At 34.6% G+C, this 27,893-nt stretch overlaps 1 protein-coding gene across 1 annotated transcript in view; it reads right to left on the reverse strand.

The window, feature by feature from the left end:
• The window catches only part of ARHGAP29 (Rho GTPase activating protein 29), a 62,635-nt gene that overhangs the window by 25,631 nt on the left and 9,111 nt on the right, over nucleotides 1-27,893 (reverse strand). Inside the window, exons 3-12 of the mRNA XM_021690318.1 lie at nucleotides 18,740-18,874; nucleotides 8,816-8,912; nucleotides 8,372-8,444; nucleotides 5,945-5,993; nucleotides 5,319-5,456; nucleotides 4,383-4,447; nucleotides 3,849-3,959; nucleotides 3,662-3,742; nucleotides 3,263-3,451; nucleotides 2,382-2,519 (exon numbers count right to left, since the gene is read on the reverse strand). Of these exons, the coding sequence (XP_021545993.1) occupies nucleotides 2,382-2,519; nucleotides 3,263-3,451; nucleotides 3,662-3,742; nucleotides 3,849-3,959; nucleotides 4,383-4,447; nucleotides 5,319-5,456; nucleotides 5,945-5,993; nucleotides 8,372-8,444; nucleotides 8,816-8,912; nucleotides 18,740-18,874 (1,076 nt within the window). The remainder of the gene's footprint in view (nucleotides 1-2,381; nucleotides 2,520-3,262; nucleotides 3,452-3,661; nucleotides 3,743-3,848; nucleotides 3,960-4,382; nucleotides 4,448-5,318; nucleotides 5,457-5,944; nucleotides 5,994-8,371; nucleotides 8,445-8,815; nucleotides 8,913-18,739; nucleotides 18,875-27,893) is intronic.

A 27,893-nucleotide genomic window follows, 5' to 3' on the forward strand; every position in this document is an offset into this window, starting at 1 on the left:
ACAGGTATATATATCAATGGAACAGAATAGAGAATCTAGAAATTGACCTTTTATAAAAATATGGTCAATTGATTTTTGACAAAGATGCAAAGACAAATCAATGGAGATGGCACAATGTTTTCAACAAATGGTACTGGAACAAGTGGACACCTGTATTAATAATGTCTTTTATTTTCCGTATTTTGTAATGTTTTGACATCTTAAAAAGTTTGCCGGCTGGGGGGAGTCTGCTCCTCCCAGGGGTAGGAAGCACAGGGGTGGGAAGTAGTGGGGGGTATGTCTTTCATATGCAACCCAAACAACCTCATTATCTAATTCTCACACACCAAGTTCTTATTGTCTCCTGCTCTGAATCATCCTAGGGCCAGGTACCAAGCAACTAGAGACCATCAAACTAGCCAATCCTACACTGCTTATCCTGCCCCACCTTGTCTTTCCCTTGGAAACCCCAATAAAGGCTCTGTTCTCAGCCTTCCCCTCACTCCTGACTCTGCTTCACCAAACCTGGTACTTCTGTGGCCCTACGTGGCACAGCACGTCCCCTTCTCTCAGGAAATATAAGTAACAATTCACCCTTTCAGTAACATCGACCTCTCCATGTCAGCATGCAATCACCTCCATAAATTAAATCCCACAGGCATAATTTTAACACAACATCTATATGCAAAAAACCTCAACCTATATTTCACACCTTATATAAAAATTAAGTCAAAATAGATCATATATCAATGTCAAACTATAAAATTTTTAGTAGAAAACATAGAAGTCTTTGTGACCCTGAAACTCTCTTAGCTATAATATGAAAAGCATGACACATAAACGAAGAAATTGATAAGTTAGATTCCATCAAAATTATAACCTTTTTTCCCCTGAAACAAACTGCTAAAAGAATAAAGAGAAGTTTCAGACTGGAAGACAAAATATGCAAGCTCAATAATAAGAAAACAAATCAATTTAAAAAAATTGACAAAATAGAGACTGCAAATAAGTCCTTGAAAAGATGCTCAATATCATTAGTCACTCCAGAAACACAAATTAAAACAACTACCACTACACACATATTAAAACAGTTAAAATATACAACAACCAACAAGTATTGTCAAGGATGCAGAACAATCGGAACTCATATATTACTGGTTAGAATGAAAATGTTATGGCCATTCTGGAAAACAATTTGGCAATTTCTTATAAAGTTAAACAGACATTTACCATAACATCCAGTAATCTCACTCCTAGGTGCTTACCCTAGAAATATGAAAACTTATGTTCATGCAAAAACTTGTATACAAATATTCATAGCAGCTCTATATTCACAATCACCAAAAACTGGAAACAACACAGATGTCCAACTGATGAATGGATAAACACTGTGGTACATTCATATAATGGAATACTATTCAGCAATAAAAAGAAACAAACTATTGATACAGGCATAACATTGATGAATCTCAAAGACATTATGCTGAATAAAAGAAGCCAGTCCCCAAGTCACATACTATAGGATTTCATTTATATGACACTCTGGAAAAGATCAAGCTATAAAGACGGAGAACATATCAGTATTTGCCAGGGGTTTAGGGGTGGGTAGAGAATTTGACTACAAAGGGGCAGCATGAACAAAATTTTTTGGAGTGATGGAATTCTTCTGAATCCTGATTGTGGTTACACAAATTTATACATGTGTTAAAACTTGTGAAATGTACATGAAAAAAAGGTATTTTATATATAAACTTTTTATAAAAGTCATTTTAAAGAGGCAAATGAAAACCCTTGAGGGAAGGATGCATTTTTGTTTTGTTTTTTAAGATTTTATTTATTTGAGAGAGAGAGAGTGAGAGAGAGCATGAGAGGGGAGAGAGTCAGAGGGAGAAGCAGACTCCCCACTGAGCGGGGAGCCCGATGTGGGACTCAGTCCTGGGACTCCAGGATCATGACTTGAGCTGAAGGCAGTAGCTTAACCAACTAAGCCACCCAGGCGCCCGTGTTTTTTTTTAATAAGTCACTGGGTTTAATTTTAATATTTAGTTTACTCAAATTTTGAAGAACCGATCTCATAGTGCTGAAAGAAGTTTCAACAGTCAAATCCATTTTGTCAACCAAGCCAAGAAAGACAGTGGCTTAGAGGCGATTTCAAACTCTCAGACTTCAATTTTAATTGGACAAATCATCGATCCACCAGGTGAGGGACCAGATAAAAAATGTAACTCAAAGCATTTACCACTATTAAAAGCTGAAAGTCAATTTCCAAACTCCAAATGTTGCATTAATCTCAGAAATTAAATCCCTTAAGACACATGACTCATCAAGCATCCCTCTTCCCTTCTGCAGATATTTAGACCCTTTTTTGCCCCGGCCTTCAAAATACTGAACAAAATACTTACAGCTTTAAGGGTAAGGTCACACTGAAAAACAAGTTTCTGGAGTTGTGTTAAAATTTCTCTTTTGGTATTTTCTAGATCATTTCGTCTCTCTTCAACATTTGTCACACAAACTTTGTAGAGTTCATTTGCTTCTTCTACCTTTAAGAATATCACAGAAAAAAAAAATAACACTGATCACTAGAATTTATATTTTAAAACAAGTACTTATTATAATAAAACTCAGTGGAAATAATTAAAAAGACTTTTTGCATAAAAAGTATGAAATAGTCTGTTTTAAATAGAATATTTCTAAAGATAATAAATTTGCTCTGGTCAGTGACTCAGGCACTTGACTTTAATGGATACTATACTGTCTACAAGATAAATGACTACTTCTATTTAACAGCCTTTTCTATTTATATTCACCATTTTCTACATAATCTTACAGAATTCATCAAATTATATTTCATAAGCAATATAAAGAAAGCTCCAGCCTAGCTTTGCTATCAGGTACTAGAATTAGCACACATATACACCCAGTTGCCTAAAAGGTGAACTTCCTGAACAATGAAGTAAAAAATATTAAACTACTGCCTTCTCTAATATACTTTTTCAGAAACAAAACCAAAGATTTAAAAGATAAGCAAAAATCTCTTAGTATACTGGTTCTCAAAGTGTGGATCCCCATCACCAGCAGCAGCAGCATCACCTGGGAACCTGTTAGAAGTGCAAGTTGTTTGGGGCCAACCCTAGAGCTACTGAATCAGACACTCTGGATGTGGGGCCCAGTAGCCTGTTTTAACAAGCCTTCCAGGCAACCCTGATGCATGCTAACATTTGAGAACTGAAGCCTTAGCAGATTATTGCTAATTCAACTTGCAAATAACAACAAAGATGGTTACTTTCTGAAGAGCTTCCTCTTCCAGCCTTCGCTTTTTTTCTAGCTGCTTGTTGAGATTTTTTACTAATCCACCACTTGAGCACAGATGCTCCTCTTCTGCACGAAACATGGAAGATTTTGCCTTTTCATACTCATCTTGACGTTGCATGCATAACAATTTTGCCTTTTTAAGAGCAGTCTCTGTTTCCAGCTATACAGGAAAAAAAAAGACTATTAAATACATAATAAGAAACAAACCCTAATGTATAAGTTTCATTAGCATATTCAACAAGATTGTTAAAACAAGCATTTTAGAAAAACTATAGAGTAAGGTATGCATCTTCCAGGGTGGATGCTTACATACTGCAGATGATTTCAGATGTTCACAAGTAGGTAGATGAAACTCCATTATAATACTCACCATTTTATTTTGTTCCTGTTTCCAAAGTTCTTTTATTTCTTTCCTTTGTTTTTCCATTTCATTTTTCCTCCCAAGTAGAGGCTGTCAAGGGTATTTCAAAACAAGAAAGAAAAAAAAAGCTGTTTTCTAAAGGTATGCTGTTGTTAACAACAACAAAAAAAAGTGTATTATACACATAAATTTTTACCTGCACAAATTTGTTGGCTTGGAGTGCTGCAATTGTCTGTTGTAAAAGGTGACTGTTCTTTATATCATTAAGAAGAGCACTGGCAAATAGAGACTGCAGTGGCATAAACTCCTAGAATTTAAAATTGAAAAGTAAATTTTCCAATGGAAATAGCACTAGAGTTCTAGATCCCCCCCAACTATTCTTCTTCAGAGGGAGAAATTTTAAGTTTAGACATTTTCTGCAGATAGATGACTAGTCATAAAGATGACTATATGAGGAGGTACTGAAGAATATTAATCATAAAACTAGGCAGGCAAGACTAGTGGCTAACAAAACAATCAACATTTGTATAAAATTGTGAATTTCCTAGTTTTTTTCCATAATGGGTCTCCACGTTAAGTTTAAAAGGTCTTTATTTTGCCCAGCCAAAAGTTCAGCATTTCACTTCTTTCCTATATTTAGCATACAAGTTTCTGACTTCACAAGGCACTATCATGAGGTCATCTAGGTAACCTCTTTGTCCAGTACCCTAGGAGGTCACTGAACACTTACCTGCATTCCAATGTTACTTCTAGTTGCCTCTGCCAACTTGACAATGTTTCTAGTGGACTCCAATTCTGAAAAGGTCAAAAAAAACATCAGAAGGTAAATTAACTTCTTTTTCCCCAATTTTGTGATTCCCAAATTAAAGAGTGAGCACACATACTAGTCTGCATCGTATGATACTGTGATTCTTATCCAGAGTGCTCATCGAAACCAACTAGGAAACTTTCAAAATATACATGCTTGGCCTCACTTCTCTTGGAGATGGGACCTAGGCCTGTGTATTGCCCTTTTATAAGGTTGTTCAGGTGATTCTGATGGGCAGTCCCTATTTAAAGCAAATAATTTTGTAGAAAGAGCACAGGATTTGGGTAAATCCTATATTCTTCCAGTTAATGCTATATAATCCTATGCAAATCTGCTATCCGACCTTAGGCAAGTCTTGCTTGCCCGAGCTGTAAAATGGGAATAATTCTTTTCTTGCTTTCTTCCCAGGGTTTTGGTAAGGATTAAATGAGGTACAGGATATAAAGTATTTTGTCAATACAAGTATTTTGTAAAACACTGGGAAAATACTAGCTATTAAGATGTTACCATGGCTGGTGCTCATACACCTATTGTTGCTTTTATTTCTTTTAACCATATTATCTGATTGCATTTCTTTTTGCCCAATGCAGTATGACTTCCTTAAAGGCAAAGACAGTGTACTATTTGTCTTTGTGTCCCCAGATCAAGTGGTTGGCCCACAGTAATGTTCAATAAGTACATTTATTGTAAGAAGAGTCTTTCCTATTTCAAGAAGAGAAAATGGACAATGATTTTATTCACTACAATGAAGCAGCTACTAATTTGGAATCATATTAGTCATCGTCTGTAGAAAATGAATTGCAAACAATTTAGTTCTTACACTCCAAAGTTAATCAGATGCCCCAAAGGGCAACTCACCCAAGTTAAGCTTCTTTTCAACCCATGAAACTATGTTCTTGGTATATTTTGACCATGTTTTAGCATAAGACAAAGCCAATTCTACAGAATCAGTGTTCTTCAATAGCACGCTGTCTAGTTCTATAGGAGAAAAATTTCCTGAAAATAAAAATATCAAGTATATATTAAATATCAGCACATAACTCTAAACAAAGAAGCATTCAAATCTTAAGATGTTCTTCAATGAAAACTGTTTAAAAAAAATACAAGTGACAAATTTAGAATTAAAGGTCACAGTTTAAACTTAAAATGGTTTCAAATTATATTTTTTATCTTAATACGTATTTCTATTATTCATCAAGTTATAAACCCTATATAATTCTTGATCAGTCTCTATATTATCTATTTATGCTAGCAGGTTTTTTTTCTTAAGTTTTTATGCAAAATTTTACACATCATTTTGTGTTAAAAATGAATACTTAGGTTACTGAGCAAGAAGAGATTAATTCAAAACATGTATTGAAAGTAACTGCAGGGGGTTGGGGAGTGATTAAAAAAAAGAAGAAGAAGAAAGAAAAGAAAGAAAGAAAGGAAGGAGGGAACTGCAAAAAATTTGACTAAGATTGTAAGTACCTCAAAAGCATTACCTTTTTCGTTGGATGAGTCCACTGATTCCACGGAAACATTTTCAAAAGACTTACAACATGGAAGAAAACAAATTTAAGATTAGAGCAGAAGATAACAGATCTTTGCTTCAGAAATTTTTCACTCTAATTTGTTATTGGGACATAATTCCTGTTAAAGAATTTCAAGTATTTAGAACTCAAAGGGCCTAAGAAATCTGTTTAAATGCTACTACATCTTACAAGAATTACATACCTTTTTACAACTGCAGTTCTCAAAATCCAAGAATAAACAACCTCATTGTTTACTAACAGCATTAGTTAACATTAATAAATCCATTCAAAACTTTAAATAATTCTGCAGATTTCAAAAATATTAGTAGGAAGTTATAGAAACAATCTAAATAGATCATCACTTAAACTGAAGACAAAGACCTGTTTCTTCCAGCCATCTTTTACTGTTTTATCATATGACAAAAGCATTTCTCTGAAAGTCTAGTGGACAACTTAGTGCAGAACTTTCTATGATGATGGAAATGTTCTGTATCTGCGCTGTCCAGTAAGGTAGATACTAGTTACATGTGGCTATCTGAGCATATGAAAAGTGGCTAATGTAAATGTAATGTAATGTATATTTTCTATTTTATTTATTTTAATTAATTTAAGTTTAAAGAGCTACATGTGTCAAGTGGCTACCTTACTGGACAGTGCAGGAGAACATATCTACCAAAATTGTGAGATCTTAAACAAATGTGATCTATTTGGTTGGGCAATACAGACTATGCAGGGATTCAATGCAAAAGGGATCAAAGAGACCTGGGTTTGAAGTCCAGCTCTATCACTTAGTAGCTGTACGACACTGGGCTATATATATTTAGGCTTAACTTTGGTTTGCCCTTCTGTAAGATGGGGATAAGAACACTACTTTCATAAGGCTCCTTTAAGGCTTAAGATGATATAGGCTTAGCATAGGGCATGGTACATAATAAACACTATTAAATAAATGGCAATTATTACTTAAAGTATTTTTCAAAACTCTTCACCAAAGTAGTTTTATTAGTAGCATTATATCATCATGGACTTTTAAAGCTCAGTCTCTAGGGTTAATTAAAAACTGCAAGAAGGAAAATAAGGTGCAAAAGAAAAAAAGGAAAAAGTATTTTCCTATTAAGAATTAGTGTAATATGTGCACACAATAGAGCCAACAGGAACAGGAAATATGATTCACACCTAAAATTTTAATTCTTCAGAGCCTTGTCACAGATATAATATTATTATATCTTCTAAATTAGTAGTATGTTTGAAAAGATAAAATTGAAGAAAAATTATAAACAATAGCAAAATATTTAAGGATCTTAAAATTCTTCATTACTGATATGGTTTATACACTATCCTTGATTCATCAACGGATGACTTCAGAAATAGTCAATTGTTTTCTCATTATTATAGTACATATAACAAATGCTTCAATTAGTCATTCATATTTTGTATCATTTTAAGAAAGACCTGCAATTTTTATATTACTTTGATATAACACAAATACTTGGCACATTTCCAAATATTTGTTGACCTCCTTCTGGATTTGAACATCCTTAAAAAGAAATTATTAACGTATGTCTCTACTGCAGTTTTTAAAAATAGCTTGCATTTAGTGAAAAAATTTTAGTCAAATAAAAATATTACTACTATAAGTCTTTAAAGCAATATTCTACAAACATTCTTCATGTTCTATTATTTCAGGGCAATTTTTCTTTAAATTGGGAATCGGGGGGCGCCTGGGTGGCTCAGTAGGTTAAACGACTGCCTTTGGCTCAGATCATGACCCTGGGGTCCTGGGATCCAGCCCCTCATCAGGCTCCCTGCTCCGCAGGGAGTCTGTTTCTGCTTCTCCCTCTGCCCCTCCCCGGCTCATGCGCTCTCTCTTGCTCTCTCTCTCAAATAATTAAATAAAATCTTTTAAAAAAATAAACTGGGAATCAGAACTGCAATCCTCTAACATACTGCTCTTAGGGAGAATGAGGACCTACAGCCTATTTATAAGTGATTCATGGTAATAAACTATAGGATGTGTGAAAAGATTAACACCCTCTTTACTTCTTGTGTTATTTTTCTAAGTTTCCACCAGTCTTTAAGAACTGTGACAATGTCAGGAGAGAAAAATGGTTAAGAATTACTTACTAAAATTTTGGACCATATGACACAGATTCATTACATAGGACACCATAAAACTATCAGATATATTCCTCTAAAATGATAGATCCACTTAGAAAGTATAATTAAATTTTTGCTCCAGAAACTGACCATAAATTATCATATTTAAAATGAAGTGATCTGTTTTTCTTGCTCAACTCGAAAACTATCAAAGACTAATGCTGAGATTAAGATCAGGAAATTATTGAAATATTAAGTTAAAAATATTAAAGTCTCTGCTTTCACACAAACTTGGCCTACCTTACTTTCCCGAGAAACAGGCAGTCGCAATAATGAATCATTGCCTACATCTCCCATAAGGAAGTTTGTCAGGCTATCCAGAAGTTAAAAAAAAAAAAAGAAATAGAAATAAAAAGACAAGTCATTGCATTGCTCTGTCACAGGCTTCACATTCAACATGTCATCTAGAATAAATTTTTTAAGTAAGAACCTTAGAAATAAACTCCTAGGAATCTATTCACATAAACCACATAGTCACTTGCAAATGGATGCTGCTTCTGAACAGCTACACAGACACTGCTGAATATAGTAACAAAACAATAATGAAATAATGAATGTATTATTTTCCAGTGTTGTGATATTTTGTATTGGTTAATACTTTACTTTCCATGTATCTACTAAATGATATGACATATTCTGAGACTCCCAGGCCCAAATTTCTTTAAATGACAGTCCTCTACTTACATATTCCCAAAGGTAAAGGCCAAGGTCTCAATGGAAGAAAACACTTCTCTGAAGAGATCGTTTTTGTTTTCTTCATTAACTTCTGTGAAGTTCACAGCTACAGGGAAAGGTTGGTTACAATAAATGAGGAAGAAAATATTTTAAACTACATTTATATGAAGTCATTTAACCTCTTAAAAGTTCACCATTACTTCTAGAAGCATTAAAAGATTAGGAAACTGAAAAGTCTAATACACAAAATGAATATGATGTTCAAGTTCTTTAAAGAAATCATACAAAAGAATCAGCTTGCATACAAGTGGCTGGCATTCCAAACCTACTACTCCATGCATTACATAATTTGACACATCTAAAAAGTGACACAATGTGAAATCAATCGGTCTCAGAGTCACAGAGTCCATGTTACATAAGACCTCTCATTAAAAGCACTCTGTGCTGTTTTCTCTTGCTTACTGCTTTATGGCATTTGTAAAAATAGCTAAATGCACTGCGGCCCACTTTAGTCAAATGAAATATATTTTTCACTAGGAATTACCAATAATTGAAGTCAAATATACATGTGACATAACACAGATCCTATATACAAAGCATATCACATAAACACCCAATGCTTTAGAAAATTTAAATTCCTATTTATTTATAGCCTTATTTCTTACAGGCTCTTAGGCTCTGAGGTCCATGTTAATTGATATATATTGCTGTCTCTTGTTTGCCATAGGGATATTCTAACATTCTGCATTTTGCTAAAGCAAATTGTGAAATATAACTGAAAAAGTTTTCTTAATCTAACTTCTTCCCTATGCACTTTTGTTAAAAGCCCAGATACAATTTACCAAGACAAAATCTGAAGGTGGAATTGGCAATTTTTTTAAAAGTAACTGCTGCTACTCAGGGTGAGTTTAAGGAGCAATTGGCTCCCTGTATCCCATTCTCCCTAGGATCCTTGCCAATAAAGGGAAGGTAGACAGAGCAAGTGAAGAGGAAGCCATCCTTTGCTTTAAAACAAGCTGTTTTGAAGTTTAGCTGCACAGCAGAATTACCTAGGGAGTTTTAAAAACAACAATCTGGGTCCTACCACCAGAAATTCAGATTTCACAAGTCTGGTGGAGCATAGGTATTTGTTCAAAAGCTCTCTCAGGTGATTCTAGTGTACAACTAGGGTAGAAAATGCTTGCAGGAAAGCAAGAATTCTTAAGCCAGGATGAAGGAAGCCTCAAGCCTCTAAACCTCATGAAATTACAATCAAGCTTTTACATGGATAAGCCTTTGTAGACATGAGGGGCTAAGGGCCACATCTTTCATCAGATTCTTCTAAATATCGCTGATACAAGCAAAAAGAAAAACTTTAAGAACCACCATAAATAATTTTAAAGCTATTTTTGGACTTCTGCTCTAGCCAAGATGGAAAAACAGGTTTACACTTCTGCCTGAAACAATCAAAAGAAACTCGTACAAAATACATGAAATAAAAATTTTCAAGACATTGGCTATAAGGCAACAAAAGACAAGAATCTTGACAGACAAGAAACGAACATGGTAAGCTCTACAATGGCCCTAGCTTTGTGCCTAACATCACACAGAGTAGACTTCCCAGTTAAAGAAACTACTATGGATAAAAGTCATTTTGTAATAATGAAGGAGTCAATTTATCAAGAGGACGTAACAATTCTATACATTTATGCACCTAATAAACAACTTCAAAATGCATGAAGCAAAATCACAATGAGAAATAGACAAATTTACAGTTACAGCCAGAGATTTCAATAGCCTTCTGTCAATAATTGACAAAACATGTATATGGAAAATCAGTACGAATATGGAAGACTTCAACAATACTATCAGACTCCCCTACCAGATGGACATTTGTAGAACACTCCATCCAGTAACAGCAGAATGCATGTCTTTTCAAGTACACCCTGAATATTTGCCAAGATAGACCATATTATAAAACAAGTCAAAATGGGTTTAAAAGGATTCAAACCAGGCAAAGGATGTTCTGTGACTAGATGGAATTAAATTAGAAATAATGGAAAGATCTTTGGAAAATCCCCAGGTACCAGGAAACTAAAATAACACACTTCTTAATAACCCATGGGTCAAAGAAGAGAAAGGGAAATTAGAAAGTGTTTTGAACACAATGAAAATGAAAACACCACATATCAAAATTGTTGAAAGGGGGCTGCAGGAAGGCGCCAAAAGGAAGGAGTACCAAGGGGCATCCATCATCTGGATTGGGACAGTTTCACAAGGTTTTTTATGTCAAAACTGATCAAACTGTATCCTTTAAATATATGTACTTCATTGAATATCAATTATACCTCAAGAAAGCTGCTTTAAAAATCTCACTGGAACATAAACTTTAAATAGTAATTTATAATGTTGATATACAATAACTTATAACCAGCAAAAATGTATAGCCTACTTATATTTCCTAACCTTAACCTGTTAGACTTTAAAGAAAAAAGACACCTTATAACACTACTGCAAATTCTGTAATTATTCTTTCTCTTTCTTACCTATTTCTTTCGTAGCCCTAAACATGACTGGGAGATTTAAAAAGTAGTAATTGTGAATCGCAAAAAGACAATTATTTGAACCATCTTCCTTCTTTATCTTCATCCTTACTTTAATGAGGTTACAGCCATCAAATGACAATTACTATTATTGCCCTTGCCTCCAATTCAAAACAGTCTTATATTCCTAATATCTTTTCTCTTTTTTGCTTCTGCTCAGTGTTTCAAAGAAAAGTCTTTGGCTCCTTTCCAGTAATAAATCTTTCCACTCTTTCCTGCATTCTCCAAATCCTATGCCACCTCCCTCCGTAGCTTTATTATCTCCCACTCAATTGACATTATTTTTTCTTATGCTACTAACATACTCAAATCTTCCCTCTGTGAAAAAAACTTTCATTTTACCGTATTTCCTCTTAAAGCTACCATTCAACTTTTTTTTTTTTTTTTACTGCCAAACCTCTATAAATGGGTCATGACAAAATTCACCAGGATTTGGCTTTTCATCTAGTCTAATGGTTATCAGAGGTTGAAAAACTTTGTGTAAAGGGCTAGATAGCAAGTATTTTAGACTTTTCAGGACATATGGTATGTTGCAACTATTCCTAAAGAAGCCATACATAAATGAATGAGATACGGTGATACATTAATGAATAAGAGTGGCTGTGCTCCAGTAAAACTTTATTTACAAAAATAGGCAGCAGGCCAGATTTGGCCCACCAGAAACAGTTTGCTCAGCCTGGTTAAGAGGATGGGTTCCGAAGCCAGTGTGCCTAGGTTAAATTCTTTTTTTTTTTTTTTAAGATTTTATTTATTTATTTGGGAGAGAGAGAATGAGAGCACGAGTGAGAGAGAGCATGAGAAGGGGAGCAGAGGCAGAGGGAGAAGGAGACTCCCCGCTGAGCAGGGAGCTCGATGCAGGACTCGATCCCAGGAACTCAGGATCATGACCTGAGCTGAAGGCAGATGCTTAAACGACTGAGCCACCCAGGCGCCCTGCCTAGGTTAAATCTTAAACTCTGTCTCCTACTAGGGACTTAACACAACTGCTCTGTGCCTCAGTCTCCTCACTTATAAAGTGGGGACAACAATATGTATTTTGAGAACTGCTATGAAAATGGAATGAACTTAGAACAGAGCCTGTTACAAAGAAAACGTTCAATAAATATTATTTTCACTCAAAACCACTTAACAACACTGCCAACAAAAACCTATTAGCCAAACTTGGATGCATTTTTTCTTCTGAGTTTTCATCCTACTGTCCATTCTACAACTCTCAACAGCTTTACCACTTAATACATATGCAACCTTGGACAAATCTATGTCCCAGCTTCCTTATAGGCAAAATGGGAATTGACAGAATAACAGTATTGACCTGAAAAATCTGCTGTGAGGATTAATGGGATAATCCATGCAGAGTTTAACAGTGTCTGGCATAGAGTAAGTACATCCTCAATAATGTCTGCTATTATTACTGCAAATATTAACCACTTTCTTCCACCTTGAAATATTTTGCACTCTTAGAAGCAACGTGTTATAGTAACTAGATAACGTGGGGCTTCAGAGTTTCGGACCTAAGTTCGAATCTAACCTCTGCCACTTCCTGTGTTATTCTGAATACATCACCTCACTGCAATTTCTTCATCTGTAAAATGGCGTATCACTGAAAGAAATGACTGAGAAAACAAATGTAAAGCACCTAGAGTACAGTGCTTGGTAGTTAGTAACATGAGCGCTCTCATGTTCTGTGTATCTATCTACTGACAATTTTACTTTATATAGTCATCCCCACCCAGCCTGCAGTTCTCTTTGGCAAAATATAGTCATCCCCACCCAGCCTGCAGTTCTCTTTGGCTTTCCTCTCTACACATTATCCCCACAGAACTGTATCCACTTTTATACCTTTGAAGGAAATGAATCCTTAAAACTACCTGTCTAGTTCTCACCTCTGAGCTCCAGATCCACATTTCCAATGGTATGTTTGATATATTCTTTCTCCTACTTCCCAGGCTTTACCTAAACACCAGCATTACAACCTCAACATGTTCTACCTGAACCCTATCCTCCCTTCTATTCTGCCCTGCAAGCCTACTCTTTTCTATATATTCCTTAGCTCATTATCTTTGCTTTCAAAATACCTCTAAAACATTTCTTCTTCCTTTCCTTGAGAGGTGTTTGGAGGTTCTAGCAGGGGAGCGCAGCTGCTCGTATACCCTTGACCGAAGAACGGTCCTCCTCTATCGGGGAAGGTCGTCCTCTTCAACCAAGCGTGCAGCTTCGGGAGGGACACACATGGAGCAGCAAGGGAGGAAGGGGACACCCGCCTAGCCAGCCAGATCAGCTGAATCAACCCTGGTGATCAATGGGGTGACAGATGTCGCAGCCAGATCGCCCTCACATCCTTCTTCTTCCTTTCCATTCCCACTGCCATTTAGTTCAAAAGGCCATATTTTACCTGTAGTCTGGATTATTTAACAACCTGCTAATTGGTGTTGCAGTCCCCACTCTCTTCTCTCTATTAGCCATTCTTCAAAATGGCATCAAAATTTTGCTCACGGTTTAAATAACTGTCTCCCTTGGGCTCCCTATTAATTCACAACAATAAGCACTGAGACACATTTAGTATCTCTTTAAGAAATCACATGAATAGCTTTCATACATAGCATCTATTAGTGACTTTCAAACGTTGACCACAACCTTCAGTAAGAAATACATATTATATCATGACCAAGTATACCATACACATATAATAGCTATTAGTTATATAACACCTATGAAGTTTCAAAACATCTTTAAGTCTTATATAATGAGTGTTGCATTCTGATTTTTCTTTTCTATTCTCTTTCATATTTTAAAAACGCTGGTCACAATCCACTAACTTATGTCATAAATCAGGGCCCACAGTTTGCAAACCACTGAATTAAAAGATATAATGTAGGCAAATTTTCATCATATGCATGGGGAAAAAATGTTTAGGGGAAAAACCAAAATGCAGTAAGGCTTACAAACTGAAAACTTTAAGTTGCTTCTGAGAAACACAAAAGACAATTTGAAGAAATGAAATGCATACTATACTCTCAGAAATGCTAAATATGTAACTTCTCCCTAATTTATAAATTTAATTATAAGTTTATAAATTTATAAATTTTACTCATCATCCTCAAAATATCAATAGATATTTTTTGGAATTTAGATAAGCCAATTCAAAAGTCCTGATGAGAAAATAAAATCCTGAACAAAAAGAGTAACAGAAAGAGGAGTTACCCCTACCAGCTACTAAAACATACTATACAACTACAATAAAGATAGTGTGGTATTGGCACATGACTAAACAAATCAATGGGACATAAAATAAGGTCCAAAAATAGATATAAATATATATGACAGTTTAATGTATTTATGATAAAAATGGCATCTCAGATCAATGGGGAAAAGATGAATTATTTGAAAAATAAGCTAGACATGTAGACATTCTAGAATGTATCAAGGACTTAAATTTAATAAATGACATCATGAAAACATTAAATGAAAACACAGTGGAGAATGCTATCATAATCTCAGAGCAGGGAAGTCCTTCCTAATACCTGAAACCCAAGAACCATAAAAAAGACTGATAGATTTAAATGCAAAAATAAAATACCATAAGCAAATCAAAAGATAAAGAAAATGTGCAACTTCTATCAAAGATTAAGGGTAAATTTCACTTACACAGAGTTTCTACAAATCAGTACTAGAAAAAAAAGGCCAACCATCAAAAAAAAAAAACATGAGTAAAGGGTCAACTCACATAAAAGGATGTACAAATGGCTCTAAAACATATGAAAACATACTCAACTGCACTCAAAATGAGGGAAATGCAAGTCAATCTATACTGAGATGCCAATTTTTACTATCAGACTGGGTGACAAAGCTTGGTAACCAGCTCTGTTGGCAAAGGTGCAGTAAATCAGCCTTTTCAGCACTGCTATCAGAATGGCAGAACCACTGCAGAGGTTATTTAGCAATATAAAAAAAATAAATACAAATGAACATGGTTATTCATCAAAGCATTATTTGTAATAGAAAAAAATGGAAATAATCCAAATATCCAATAGTGAATTGGTAAAATAAATTATAGCACATGAGCATAACAGATTACCATGCAGCTTTGAAAAAAAAAACAAATCACAACAAAAGAATTAGGGAATTCTTTATGTATAGAACATAATTCAGAACAATGAGCAAGGAGCAGAATGCTACCATTTGTGTAAAAAAGAGAGCAAAAAAAAGAACATATTGTATTGTTTATATATGCATAATATGTCTCTAGAAAGATACACAAAAATCCAGCAATAGTTGCTGCTTATCTAGGTAAAGGAAAGGGTAGCTAAGCATCTGAGGTAAGAAATACACTTCACTGCTAAATACTCTTTTATGCCATTTGCATTATGAACCATTTCAATGTATTGCCTATTAAAAAATTAAGTTTTCAAAACAGAAAGAAGACACAAAGCTTCTACAATTTTAGATGCATAATTAAAGCTTGTGTTTCTTTTTTGTCAATTTTTCAATACAGGGCAAAATACAGATCATGAAAAACCTAAATAAATGGTCGTATTAATTTAAATTACAAATAAGATTGACTAAAATAATTGTAAATAGTGAAAACACAAACACTTACGTACATAATAAATTACTGAGTGCTGAAGATGTCTTTTATCTACTTCAAAAATAAGCTGTATCTCTCTTACCATATTGCAAATATTTTGTCAGACTTAACTTCCTGCTTGGAAACAGGAGACACAGGAAATACAAATCACTACTAGAATGAATGGGGAAGAGCTTTTTTAAAAAAGTTTTTAATTTAATTTAAAGCTTTAAAATTACCTTTAAAAGGTAAATTCCATACTTTAAAAAAAAGAGGAGTCAAAAGATTCCAATTTTATTCCAATGCATTTATTATGCATAGGAAGTGGACAGACTTTATGCATCCACACTTACAGGAGCACAAACAAAATTATACCTCCCTGATTCTAAAGTGTTTTTTTTAATGTCTTGGTATATTTGCCAAATGCATCGACAGTTAAGATGTCCAGAGCAAGTCATGTCATCTTTGTTTTTGAAATGTAATCAGGGGCTTAAGACAAAATGATCTCCACATTCCAGAAGCTTTCTGATCCTAACGCACGATAGCTTTTTTTCTTTGAGCGTCCCCCATTTAAAATAGAAATAAAAATGCACTTTAATAGGTTTTTGAAAATATTAAAATAGATAGCATATGCAAAACATCTAGATTGCCATAGAATAGATATTCAAAAATGGTTTCTACCTCCCCCTTGCCTTTCCAGGATTTGAAAATTATCATTAAAAGAAAAAATTAAATAAGCTCTAATTTAACCTTGATTTTTCAGGTCACTGAATATTTTTCATTTTTAAACTCCCTTCGCTTAGATGGCCTCAACAATAAGAGTAAGGAGGAAAGGTTTTATTTAAAAACAGGAACTTATACCAACGAAAAGACAATTTTTAAATTTTCTAGTCTCATGGAGTCTTACTGAAACAGAGTAAGTTTACGAACAACAGAGTAATCTTTTAAATTTCACCCAAACCAAAAGTAAAATGGTAACAATAATCCCAAAGGTAAAGACAGTCATAGTGGGAGATAATATTCAAAAGATAGCTTTACCTCAAAGGAAAAAAGATCTCCAAGGCAGCTGAGAGGCCACTTTCTTCAAGTCTGTTTCTGGAATGTGGACACCAACTATACACAGGCACACTCCTTCCCCAGGACATCCTGACTGCACACAATAGCTACTGACAACAATTGAATGAACTGTGGTCGCTATTTCCAAGCATGGAAATTTTACTATCTATAGACGCAAATTTCCCTAAGTTAAGTTAAATGGCACTTATAAACAGTCTATTTAAAAACAAATTTGGTTACTAAGCACATTTTTAAAAGTCACAACAAACTATTCATTTTTCTCATTTAAAGCCATCTACATGTGTTTCAATGCTTGAAATACAGAAAAAGAAAGAAACAAAGAAAAAGAACCACTCAGGTACAATAAATCTAAGTCAAAAAGCAGGGGAAGTGGTTCTCAGGTATATGGACCATATTTTATTGACAGGTTTTTATTTTCTCCTCCTGCCTCATCCCTTGACACTTGCCCTTTGCCTTCTCTAGATAGGAATGTGTTCACCAATTGCACCAAGTTCTTCACATCCAGATTTCTTACAAAAGTGCTCTGTGTCACAGTCCCCAACCTCCACACATCCTAACCCAGGAAATGCCCACCCGACCTTTGAGACTCAGAACAGGTAATTCCCCTCCCCCCAAAATCCTTTCCTTTCCTTATTCAACCCATGGTGAGTCACTTTCTATAGTTACTTTGCTTGAATTCAGATTACTTATCAGTGACATTTAACACTGACAATCACTTCCTAGAACCTCACACTTTTTAAACTCCATGACATCTTTCTCTAGACCATCTCCCTATTTCTTAGGTGTTTTTCAGGCTCCTCTATTTTCTCTTTGTCCCTGGGATCTCATACTCAGCCCACACTTACTCTGCATACTCTTGAGTTGGTGCCGTCCTCTTCCATTACCACCTACACACCAACAGCTCTCAGGTCCCCACCTTCAACTACAAACTTCACATTAATCCTCAACATTCCACCTGCCCTGTTTCATCAAACCAACATCCATCCCCTCTTCTGTAACAACCATATTCCACCTCTAGCACACTACTGCTTCTTAGATCAGACTGTCAGCCCACACCCAGCCCCTTATTTCTAATGATCTCCTAACTGAACCCCCTGCCTCATTCTTCTCAAATACTCCCTTCACCCTCAATCCTTTTTATACACTGCAGTCCAGAATAATTGATTCTAATAAAATATTTTTGGTGGCAAATCATTTCATTAGAGGATAAATCCCAATTCTTGGATCTTTAGCACATGTAATATACATATATGTGTGTGTGCATCCGTATATAATTTTATTTTTCTTTTTCACATTAAAAAAAAGATCCCAATTAAGTTTTTTTCTCTGTTTGGCTCCCTCCTTTAAGCGGGGTCACTACAAATGGCCATTTTCCAGCAACAATTGTCCTTACAAAACAACTGACATTTAAACTTTTTGAGTTTTTTGAAAGAGTGCATGCTCTTTTGAAGGTTTTAAATGCCAGTTGTTTAGTTTATTTCAGTTATTATTTTTAAACTGCTTCCTGCCAAATGCAGTTTTAATTTTTGAAAGGAAGAGAGTTTTAGGTGTGACTTAGTGGGAGTATCTACATATCGAAGTATACATAATTTTTATTGATATACATACCAATGCCATGTGGGGAGGTGGTACTATAGTCATTATGGACCAAAATGTATGACTTAGATGCTTTTTGCCCATACCAACCGACTTTTAATACATCTTTCTTACCTTTTACTTTTGCAGTAAGGATTTCTGCAGCATTTTGAAGATCAACAGAATTGAGGTTCTGATGTTTATTCATTACAGATTTTAAAACACGGAGAAGTTCATCCAGACGTATATGAATGACTTCTTCACAACAGTCTTAAAGAAAAAAGAAATTTATTTGTTTCCCAGACCAAGTTCCAGGAATGCAAACTATGAAAGACCATTTTGAAGCACACTTCAAATAAACAGAAGCAGCGGCCCCACAATGTTTGCCTACTATATGTTCCCTTGTGTTTTCACCACTGCAATTAGTATATTCAATTTATACAGCCCTCAGAAAATCTATAATCATTTTAAGTCAGTAAGGATTTCACAGTTATGGTCAATTTAGCCCTACCTTTTTCAGTTTTCCCAGTCTAAATACGCTGTCCAGATTGTGCCTTCCTTCCCGGTCCCTACCTGTCTATCCCCAGCCTGCTCTGCTCATTTACACCAACTCTGGTCAGATGCACGCAGACACGATTTTATAATCCCTGGAAATAAGGTGGTCATATAATTTATCATCCAAACCAAAAAACTCTAAGCAAGTGAAAAGGGAAGTGCTACTCCTCCTGCCAGCACCAAGAGGCATATTCCTGGATCGCCATCCTAGGTATACAAAAAAGTATAATCATCCTAACTTTAAAACCCCTCAAGTAATCTTCAGAAGTCTGAAAAGACAACTACTTTAAATGCAATACCCTGATGCAATTTTCCTTTCTGTAAGCTTACATACAGCACTAATGTTTAATAATAGTTAAATAATAATAGTTAATAATAGTTAACATTTTTTATATGCTTCCTATGTGGTAGGTACTGTTAAAAGCTATTATCTCATTAACTTTCACATCAATCTTATTAGATAATTTTAAAATATCCATTGTGCAGATGAGAAAATTGAGGCACACCTAAGTTCACCAAGTTACTAAACCATGGGGCCAGAATTTGAACTCAGGGAGTATAATTCTAGAAGCCATGCTCTTAATGTTAGACTGCCTCCTCCTGAAATAGCTTAAAAAACAAACAAAAACCATTTTTTAAATAGAGTGTCATCTTATACAATTAACTTTTTCAGAAATGTTGAAAAGATAACCATTAGAAATAGAAACTGTCTTTAGAATAAAAAAAACAAAAATGAAAAACTCTACCATATCCTTCAAATATGCCATTCCTTAACTGTATTATCAAGGGAAAAAAAGGTGTAGGCAAGGTGGGGAGCTGGGTACATCAGGGCAAAGAGTATTCCAGGAAGAGGCAAAGAAGAACAGTTCAAGGAGTAATGGAAGCAGAGAGAATATAAGTGCTTTCAGGAGAAAATGTTACTCATTTTTTTTTTTAATTTATTTTTTTGAAAATGTTACTCATTCATCCAACGAATTTTAATGACAGAAATATAGGAGAATAGGTGCTGGCTGAAGTAACCTTGGAAATGAGTAAGTCTATAAAGACTAAAAAAAGCAAAGGACATGCACATAAGTACTGTACTCTAGTTGATAAAGCATTTTCAATGAGGATTCAGGTTAACAATTTTGATGTTGCCATACATACATACAGGAATTGAAAAACTGTGTAAATGGATGGTAGATGTTGGGAGCCAGGCATCTCACTGCTGGAGTAGAAATTTACAAATAAATGTAATGATTCATATTGCAGTAGATTAGAGTTGGACACTTCAGTAAGAATTCATGTTTAGCTTAATACAGACACAAGTGGTTACATATAGAAATATTTATAGATATGTGTATTTACACAGGTTCGTATACACACATATATTTCTTTGCTCTGTCCGCTGAAAGGGCCTAAAAGAAATGACACCCAGTAGGAACAAGCACAACTACCACCCTGAGCTTGGTTTCTACTATCATTCGCTAATAAAAGATATCAGGGCTCCTTAGACAAATGGATGATGCTAGGACTGGGACAGAAAACATGCAGGATGAGTTAGGCACATCTAGTAAAGCCAGAAAGTAAGAGCTTAGAAAAAACTGACCCTCACACTGACTACGGTATGTCAAGGGTACACAGGAGCCAACTGAAAGAGCTCCTAATGGCCAAAGGTAGAACAATCTGAGCAACAAATAAAGTAGTACTGTATTATAACTCAAAGTATAAAGTAAATATCCATGAGTACATACTGACACAAATAAATGATTGAATAAATTAGTGAGTGGAGGAAAAGAGACAAATCTCCTGGATAGAAGAATGCCAAATAATTTATATAGATATTTTGTCCTCAGGAGGTGGAGCATGCATATAGTGACTTCCTTCCAAAGAGTACAGTAGAGAAAGTGGGACAGAATGAGTAACTTTAAACTAGAGAAACTTTATTATTAAGACAGGTGATCAAGGTCGACATTAATAGTGATAAATCATGTTTCTAGTAATTATTCTGATATGACCCATGATGAAAATGGCACTTTGCAGCTGTTCCTCCCAATATCCCAATCTAATCATGAGAAAAGCATCAGATAAATTCTAATCAGGATGCATCCTACAAAATACCTAACCAGTATTCCTTAAAACTGTCAGATCATCAAAAATGAGGGAAGTCTGAGAAACTATCACAACCAAGGAGGGCCTAAGGAGACATGAGAAATAAGTATAATATGATAGGATCCTAGAAGAGAAAAGGGACATTAGGAACAATTTATTGAAATAAGAATAAAACTATGGGCTTTAATCAATAATAATGTATCATTATCAAATACTGGTTCACTAACTAACAGATGCACCATACTAATGTTAAGATGTTAATAAAGAAAAACCTGGTAAAAGAATATATAGGAACTCTCTGTCTTATCTTTTCAGTTTTTCTGTAAATCAAAAACTGTTCTAAAAATAAAGTCCATTTAAAAAATAAAATACAGACGGGCAAGAGATATTAGGAATATTATATACTTTTGGGATTTTCCCAGTAAATATATATTACTTTTATAATTAAAAAATTCATTTATAATTTTTCAAGTCCTAGGGAATATGTGATATGCAGTTTAAGGAATTATCTTAAATGATCACTATATCGTCTGTTTTAGAATTGTGGATGTTATTTCCCTCAGTAGGTTTACGTAGTTGAGACAATATGGCTTAGTGGTTGGTTAAAAGCATTATCTCTAGAACCAGATTGCCTGAATTTGAATTTCAGCTCCATGGTTTATAAACCTTGGGCAAGTTACTTAACCTCTGTGTGCCTCAGTTTCCTCACCTGTAAAAGGAAGATAATGGTAGCTACTTCATAGGATTGTTGGATTCAATGAGTTAAAACACATAATGTACTTGGAACAGTGGCCAAAACATAGTAAGCCCACCATAAATGTTTACAGCTATTTTTATTAGTTAATGCAATAGTAGAAATAGGTTAATAACATAGGTTAGGTCTGAAATGGAACCTAGTCGCTTTGAAATAAAAGAAACTTCTGGAAAATAATATAGCTTAAATAGTTGTAAAAATAACATAATTACATTTTTTCCCAGTTTTGCATTGCAAAGTCTATTGTTTTATATATACATACGTGTGAGTGTATATATATACGTACACACACATATATACATATAAAGCTAGTTAATGGTAATACTTCTGCCTACTTATCAAAACCAAGGCTGAATACCTAATACCATAAAGAGTTGTACTGTACTCTTTTTAAAACCTAACTTATGTTAGTCTTAGAAAGGAAAGGCAGTTATCTCTATTCTATACTCTGATGTTTCACAATAAAATCTACAGATATAAATACACTTGGGGAATACTATAAGAATACTTTGCCTTATTTTAAGGTCTCAGGTCAAAGAGCTTGATTTTTGAGTGCCAACAACCATCAATATTCAAAACTAGTGTTGGGTAGCAAGAACTACAAAACCCTAATGACTTAAGTGCCTAAATAAACCAAGGTAATAAATTCTGGTCTTCTCAGAGTCAAGGAAATTAAATATGTGGAATTAAATATATTTCAAAATTGTTAAATGTTTTTCAATTTTCTTAGTTTCAATTTCTAAAACAGTAAATAGTAACAGATACAGCCCACATAAACAAAAACCTTCAGGGTCCTCAATAACTTTTAACAGTGTAAGAGATCTTGAAAACCCCTGCTATGGGATTCTTAAAAATCACTGCAAAACATCCCAGTAACTGTTAACATATTATGGTATAAAACATATAAATGTTTTACCAACTTGAAATTCTTTTTTTCCTACAAGGAAGCCTTTATAAACAGATATTGAAGTCGTTTCGAGTCAAAATACTAAAAAACAGTAACTGAGTTATTTACTAATAAATTTCAGAACTATGTCAAATTACCCTATAAATAATTCCAATTTCCTTTGATTGAACACATTTCTGAAGCCTACAAATCAACAGAAATGAACATGACAACTATGTTTTAAAAATATTAATTACAAAGATTCATAAACTTCCCTGAATAGATGAATCAACTACTTGAACATCAGTATATTCTGATAATACTTCAAATGGAACTTTATGAATTAGCAAGCCCTTAATTATATTTTTAAGTGGTAAAGAAATGTTCTGTTTTTACCAAATGTCCTTTTCCACTATAATAAGCTAAAGCTACCTCAAATTATTTTTATGAAGCAAAAAGCCTCTTAAACTGAAAATATAACATTTTTTAAAAAGGTGTAAGGAGTTTAAGCAGCTCTTTTGCCAACACTAAATACTATTCCCACTCCACCCTGCCAAATAGTAGCAGCAATGAGCGAAGCCAATGAGTTAGTAACTGTTCTTCCCCAATACATAAGAAAGCTGTAAGTGGCTGACTGGTATCATAGAAAATAATAGATTCAGGGGTGCCTGGCTGGCTCGGTCAGTAGAGCATGGGACTCTTAATATCAGGGTTTTGAGTTCAAGCCCCACATTGGGCATGGACCCTACTTGGAAAAAAAGAATAGATTTAGATCAAGAAACCTGTGTTCCAATGCTTGATCTTCCACTTCCTTGAAATGACGTTGAAATATACAACTCTTAGTTTCTCTGATCTCAGATTAATCATTTGTAGAACAGAATTAGTAAGAACACCTGTTTTACTTTATGTTGTTGTGAATGTCAAATAAATGAACAAAAACAAAACTGCTTTATAGACTTAATACATAAACAGCTATTATTTCTAGTAAATCTGTAAGCCACACTAAATACCTTTGACAATAGATTTGTCTCACACAGAATTACAGTCAACAACAAAGACACTTATAGCAAAGTCTCACAATATTTTGGCTAATGAAAAAGAGATACTAAAGTTAAATTTCAGTTTCATCTTATATATAAAATCTAAATTAGTAAATTAATTGGAAATAAATCTATAATTAAGGATATATTTAATATAAAAATATAATAATTTATGCAATTACTATAATGTTCAGCCAAAATCTTTTTTTTTTTTTTTTTTTTTTTATTTATTCATGAGAGACAGAGCGAGAGAGAAAGGCAGAGGGAGAAGCAGGCTCCCAAGGAGTAGGGAGCCCGATGCGGGACTCGATCCCAGGACCCTGGGATCATGACCTGAGCCGACGGCAGACGCTTAACCATCTGAGCCACCCAGGCGCCCTTTTTTGATTTTTTTTTTTTTATTCAGCCAAAATCTTAATACTAGTTACCTAGAAGAGTAAAACTCCTGTATCCCAATGTTTGCTTGTTTATCTACCATCCCTGTAATATGGTAATCCGAATTTTAATTTATTGTTTCACTCATCTGTGCCGTTTATTTTCTGCTTCATTCAGCTTATCAAGTGAAAACAGATTAGCCAGCTCCACTTTTTGGTTCTCATGCATTAACACAATACCACAGTGTTTATACTGCAAACACTTCATGGAAATGCTTAAGTAAATAAATGAAAAAACCATGGTGTTTTCCTTGATTTTAAAAAACTGACAATAATTTTTAAAACCAGTCTTGTTAACTCAGCTTAACCTCTCTGGGAAAGCAATGAAAACAAGGAGGAAAATAAGTTTCAGAACTTATCACTAGGAAACTCCTTTTTTTTTTTTTTTTTTTGCCGTAATGCCTTCTGAATTTACAGGATAAAAGCAAAGTCTGAGCAGCAGCTTTCTTTATCCAGCCACTTGGGGACTGTAAAAATAATAATAGCTGACATTTTAAAACACTTATTCTAAGAGCTTTACATATATGAACTCTAATCTTCACAACATCCCAATAATGTAGGTGCTATTCTCTCCTTCCAACAGATGTAGAAACGGAGGCACTTGAGAAGTAACTTGCGCAAGGATACACACAACCATCAAGTGTCAGAATGAGGGTTCCCCCTTAGTTGTTCTAGCTCTAGAATTTGTGCTCTTAATCACTATGATATGTTAACATGATTAAATAAGTTATGGCTTAATGACAGGTACTCTGCAGTCTGTGATTTAACAGGCTTTAACCTCTAATCAAATATGCCAGTTACTATTATAAATGGTGTTAATGATGTAAACCATTCCAGGAAAGTGCAAAAAAAAAAAAAAAAGGCAGTCACCTAAGAGCTGGCACATATGTCATAAAGGAGCTACCTGTATTTCATACTTCATTCCTCAAAGATTCATTTCAAAGTCATAACCTATCAACATTTACCTGAACTTCTCCTAAGTGATATCCATTAGAAATCACTTCTGGAGAGGTTTACTTCTAAAAGAACATGGCAGAAGGACATATCTGAGACTAGCAACCTAAGCTTTCTAATATTTCAAAAAATTTCTGGCACAATATAGAGGATGAAAGTTAATTAATATTCATCAGTGGTAAAATTAACTCTATTGAAATTTGTCTGAAATAAATTTGCACATCCTCCCGTATACTCGCCTGGGTAAAACTGAGTTAATCAACAAGACAGGACTTCAATTGAGACTTTGAAAATTTATGCAGAACTTCCCTCTCACAATAGAACATATTATTTAATGGCATTAAACTTATTTAACTTCTTCTATTCAAAAAAATTTGCTTTACAAAGTTAACCTCTTCTGACTATAGTTCTGCCAAATTTAGGACCTAGACAGAATTAATCAGAAGCTATCACTTATAAGATTCAGTTATGTTTTTACAAAATACAAAATAAAAGTGATAGACTCTTAAATCAGAAAGCTTTTTTTAAAATTAGAGAACTTTATCTGCAACTGATGATAAAGTTTTATCTTCCTTTCTAGCCTATTTAAAGAACAAAACAAAAACAAGGCACCATTGTCACAACAGTAAACTTTTATTAAATTCCAGTTTTAAAATAGTGTATTAGACAAACTACCAATTTTCCTTCAAATGCATTTTACAATGGCAATGGATACTTCCAAGCACTGAGGAGCAGAAAAATTAAGTAATTTGCACTATTCTTTCTAGCCCAGTTAAAAAGACTTGCACCTTTCAAATTCCCAGAAGCTGAGCCTCCTTGAATGGTGTTCTACCTGAAATGAGGAGGTATGTCGCAGAGTTTAACATTTATGAATCTGTTCTTTGGAATTAAGAAGACATTATTCCTCAGGGGACAACCATAAACTTAAGTGGTATTTACACAGCACATAAGTTAACTGCTAGTGTTGTATTTAAACACAGAAAGCATATGTATAATAGAGCACCTTCAGCATTTTAAAATAAAATGTAAAATCTGGCCCTGTAATTATTCATAATGCATCTTAATGACACTGGATAGAAATCTAAAACCTCAAATTCCACATGTACTACTTATACAAGACTACAGGGCAACCTCCTCCTGGAAATAAACAGTGGACAGAGAATCAACAAACACTCTCAGTTATTCTATCAAAGCATGAGTTTTCACAGTCCTCTGATGTCCCACATTAAACTCTCCATTTTTATTTGTAAATAAAAAGAGCAGAGACGAACTGCATACCTACCTTACCTGTTACCACAGAACTCTTTGGAAGACACTTATTTCTCTAATCAGTTCCTCAACAACTATGGCAACATGAGCTTCACATTCTCACTTTTCACAAATTTCACAAATACCCACATTTAAGAAAGTTACCATAAAACTCACATTAAAAAAATCCTATAGACTGATGGGAGGCAGGTGTCCTCTAAAATGTATTATATGGAGGGCCCCTGAGTGGGTCAGTTGGTTGAGTGATCAACTCTTGATTTCAGCTCAGGTCAGGATCTCAGGGTCATGAGATTGAGCCCCAGATGGGGTTCCACGCTCAACAGGAAGTCTGCTTGAGATTCTCTCTCACTCCCTTTCCATCTGCCCCACCCCGCCCGGCCTGCACATGCATGCTCTCTCCCCCTCTCACTCTAATATAAATAAATAAATCTTTAAAAAAATGCATTATGTATTTGGAAAACAAATACTTAGCTGTCTTCTCCAGCTCTCAACTCTCAATATTCAAAACAACGTACAATCTCCAACTCCAATGAAATTCTGAATCACAGAATTATGAAATTGGTAGCACCTCATTCTTAAATCATTAAATGACTGAGGCCATATGCCAAAACTAGTCAGCAGCAGAACAAGGCCTAGAACCTAGATAGTGTGATTCTCTTTTCAGAGCTTTCTGCCATCCATTACTACCAATTTCATCAATTTGTATAGCCTGGCTGGAAACTGATCTGCTGGTTCAAATCAAAGAATAGCATTAAAGCTCTCACTCCAAAGGCAACTTAAGGGCATTCTAAATAGACCCCAAGAGTTCCTATTTCTAAATAACATTTACTTAAATTTGCTCCAGTAACAGCTTTTTCTAGGTTTCTTTTAATGCTATAGAAATAAAAAATATTTATAGCTCAAGAATTCATCTCAGTAGTCTTAAGATTGATTCTATGCCAGTACTGTCCAACAGAAATTTCTGCAACGATGTAAATATTTATTTCTTCACTTTCCAAAATGGTAGCCGCTAGCTACATACGGCTAATAGGCACGTGAAATATGGGTACTTCAACTGAAGAGCTGAATTTTTTATTTTAATTAAATTTAAATAGCCACATGTCTAGAGGTTACCATATTGGATAGTGCAGGTTTAGATGTTCCCCATTGAAGAACTGGCTGATGAAATAATGAAGACTTAGTAGTATTTTTTTTATAGTACCTGCCATGTGAAGCAGTTGAGATAGCATGGAAAGAGCACACCATTCTGCATTTATGACCTCTGGATTCCAAATGAAACCACTATGTATCAGCAATAAGAGGTTGA

This window comes from Neomonachus schauinslandi, chromosome 4 (assembly GCF_002201575.2).
Source record: "Neomonachus schauinslandi chromosome 4, ASM220157v2, whole genome shotgun sequence".
Lineage (NCBI taxonomy): Eukaryota > Metazoa > Chordata > Mammalia > Carnivora > Phocidae > Neomonachus > Neomonachus schauinslandi.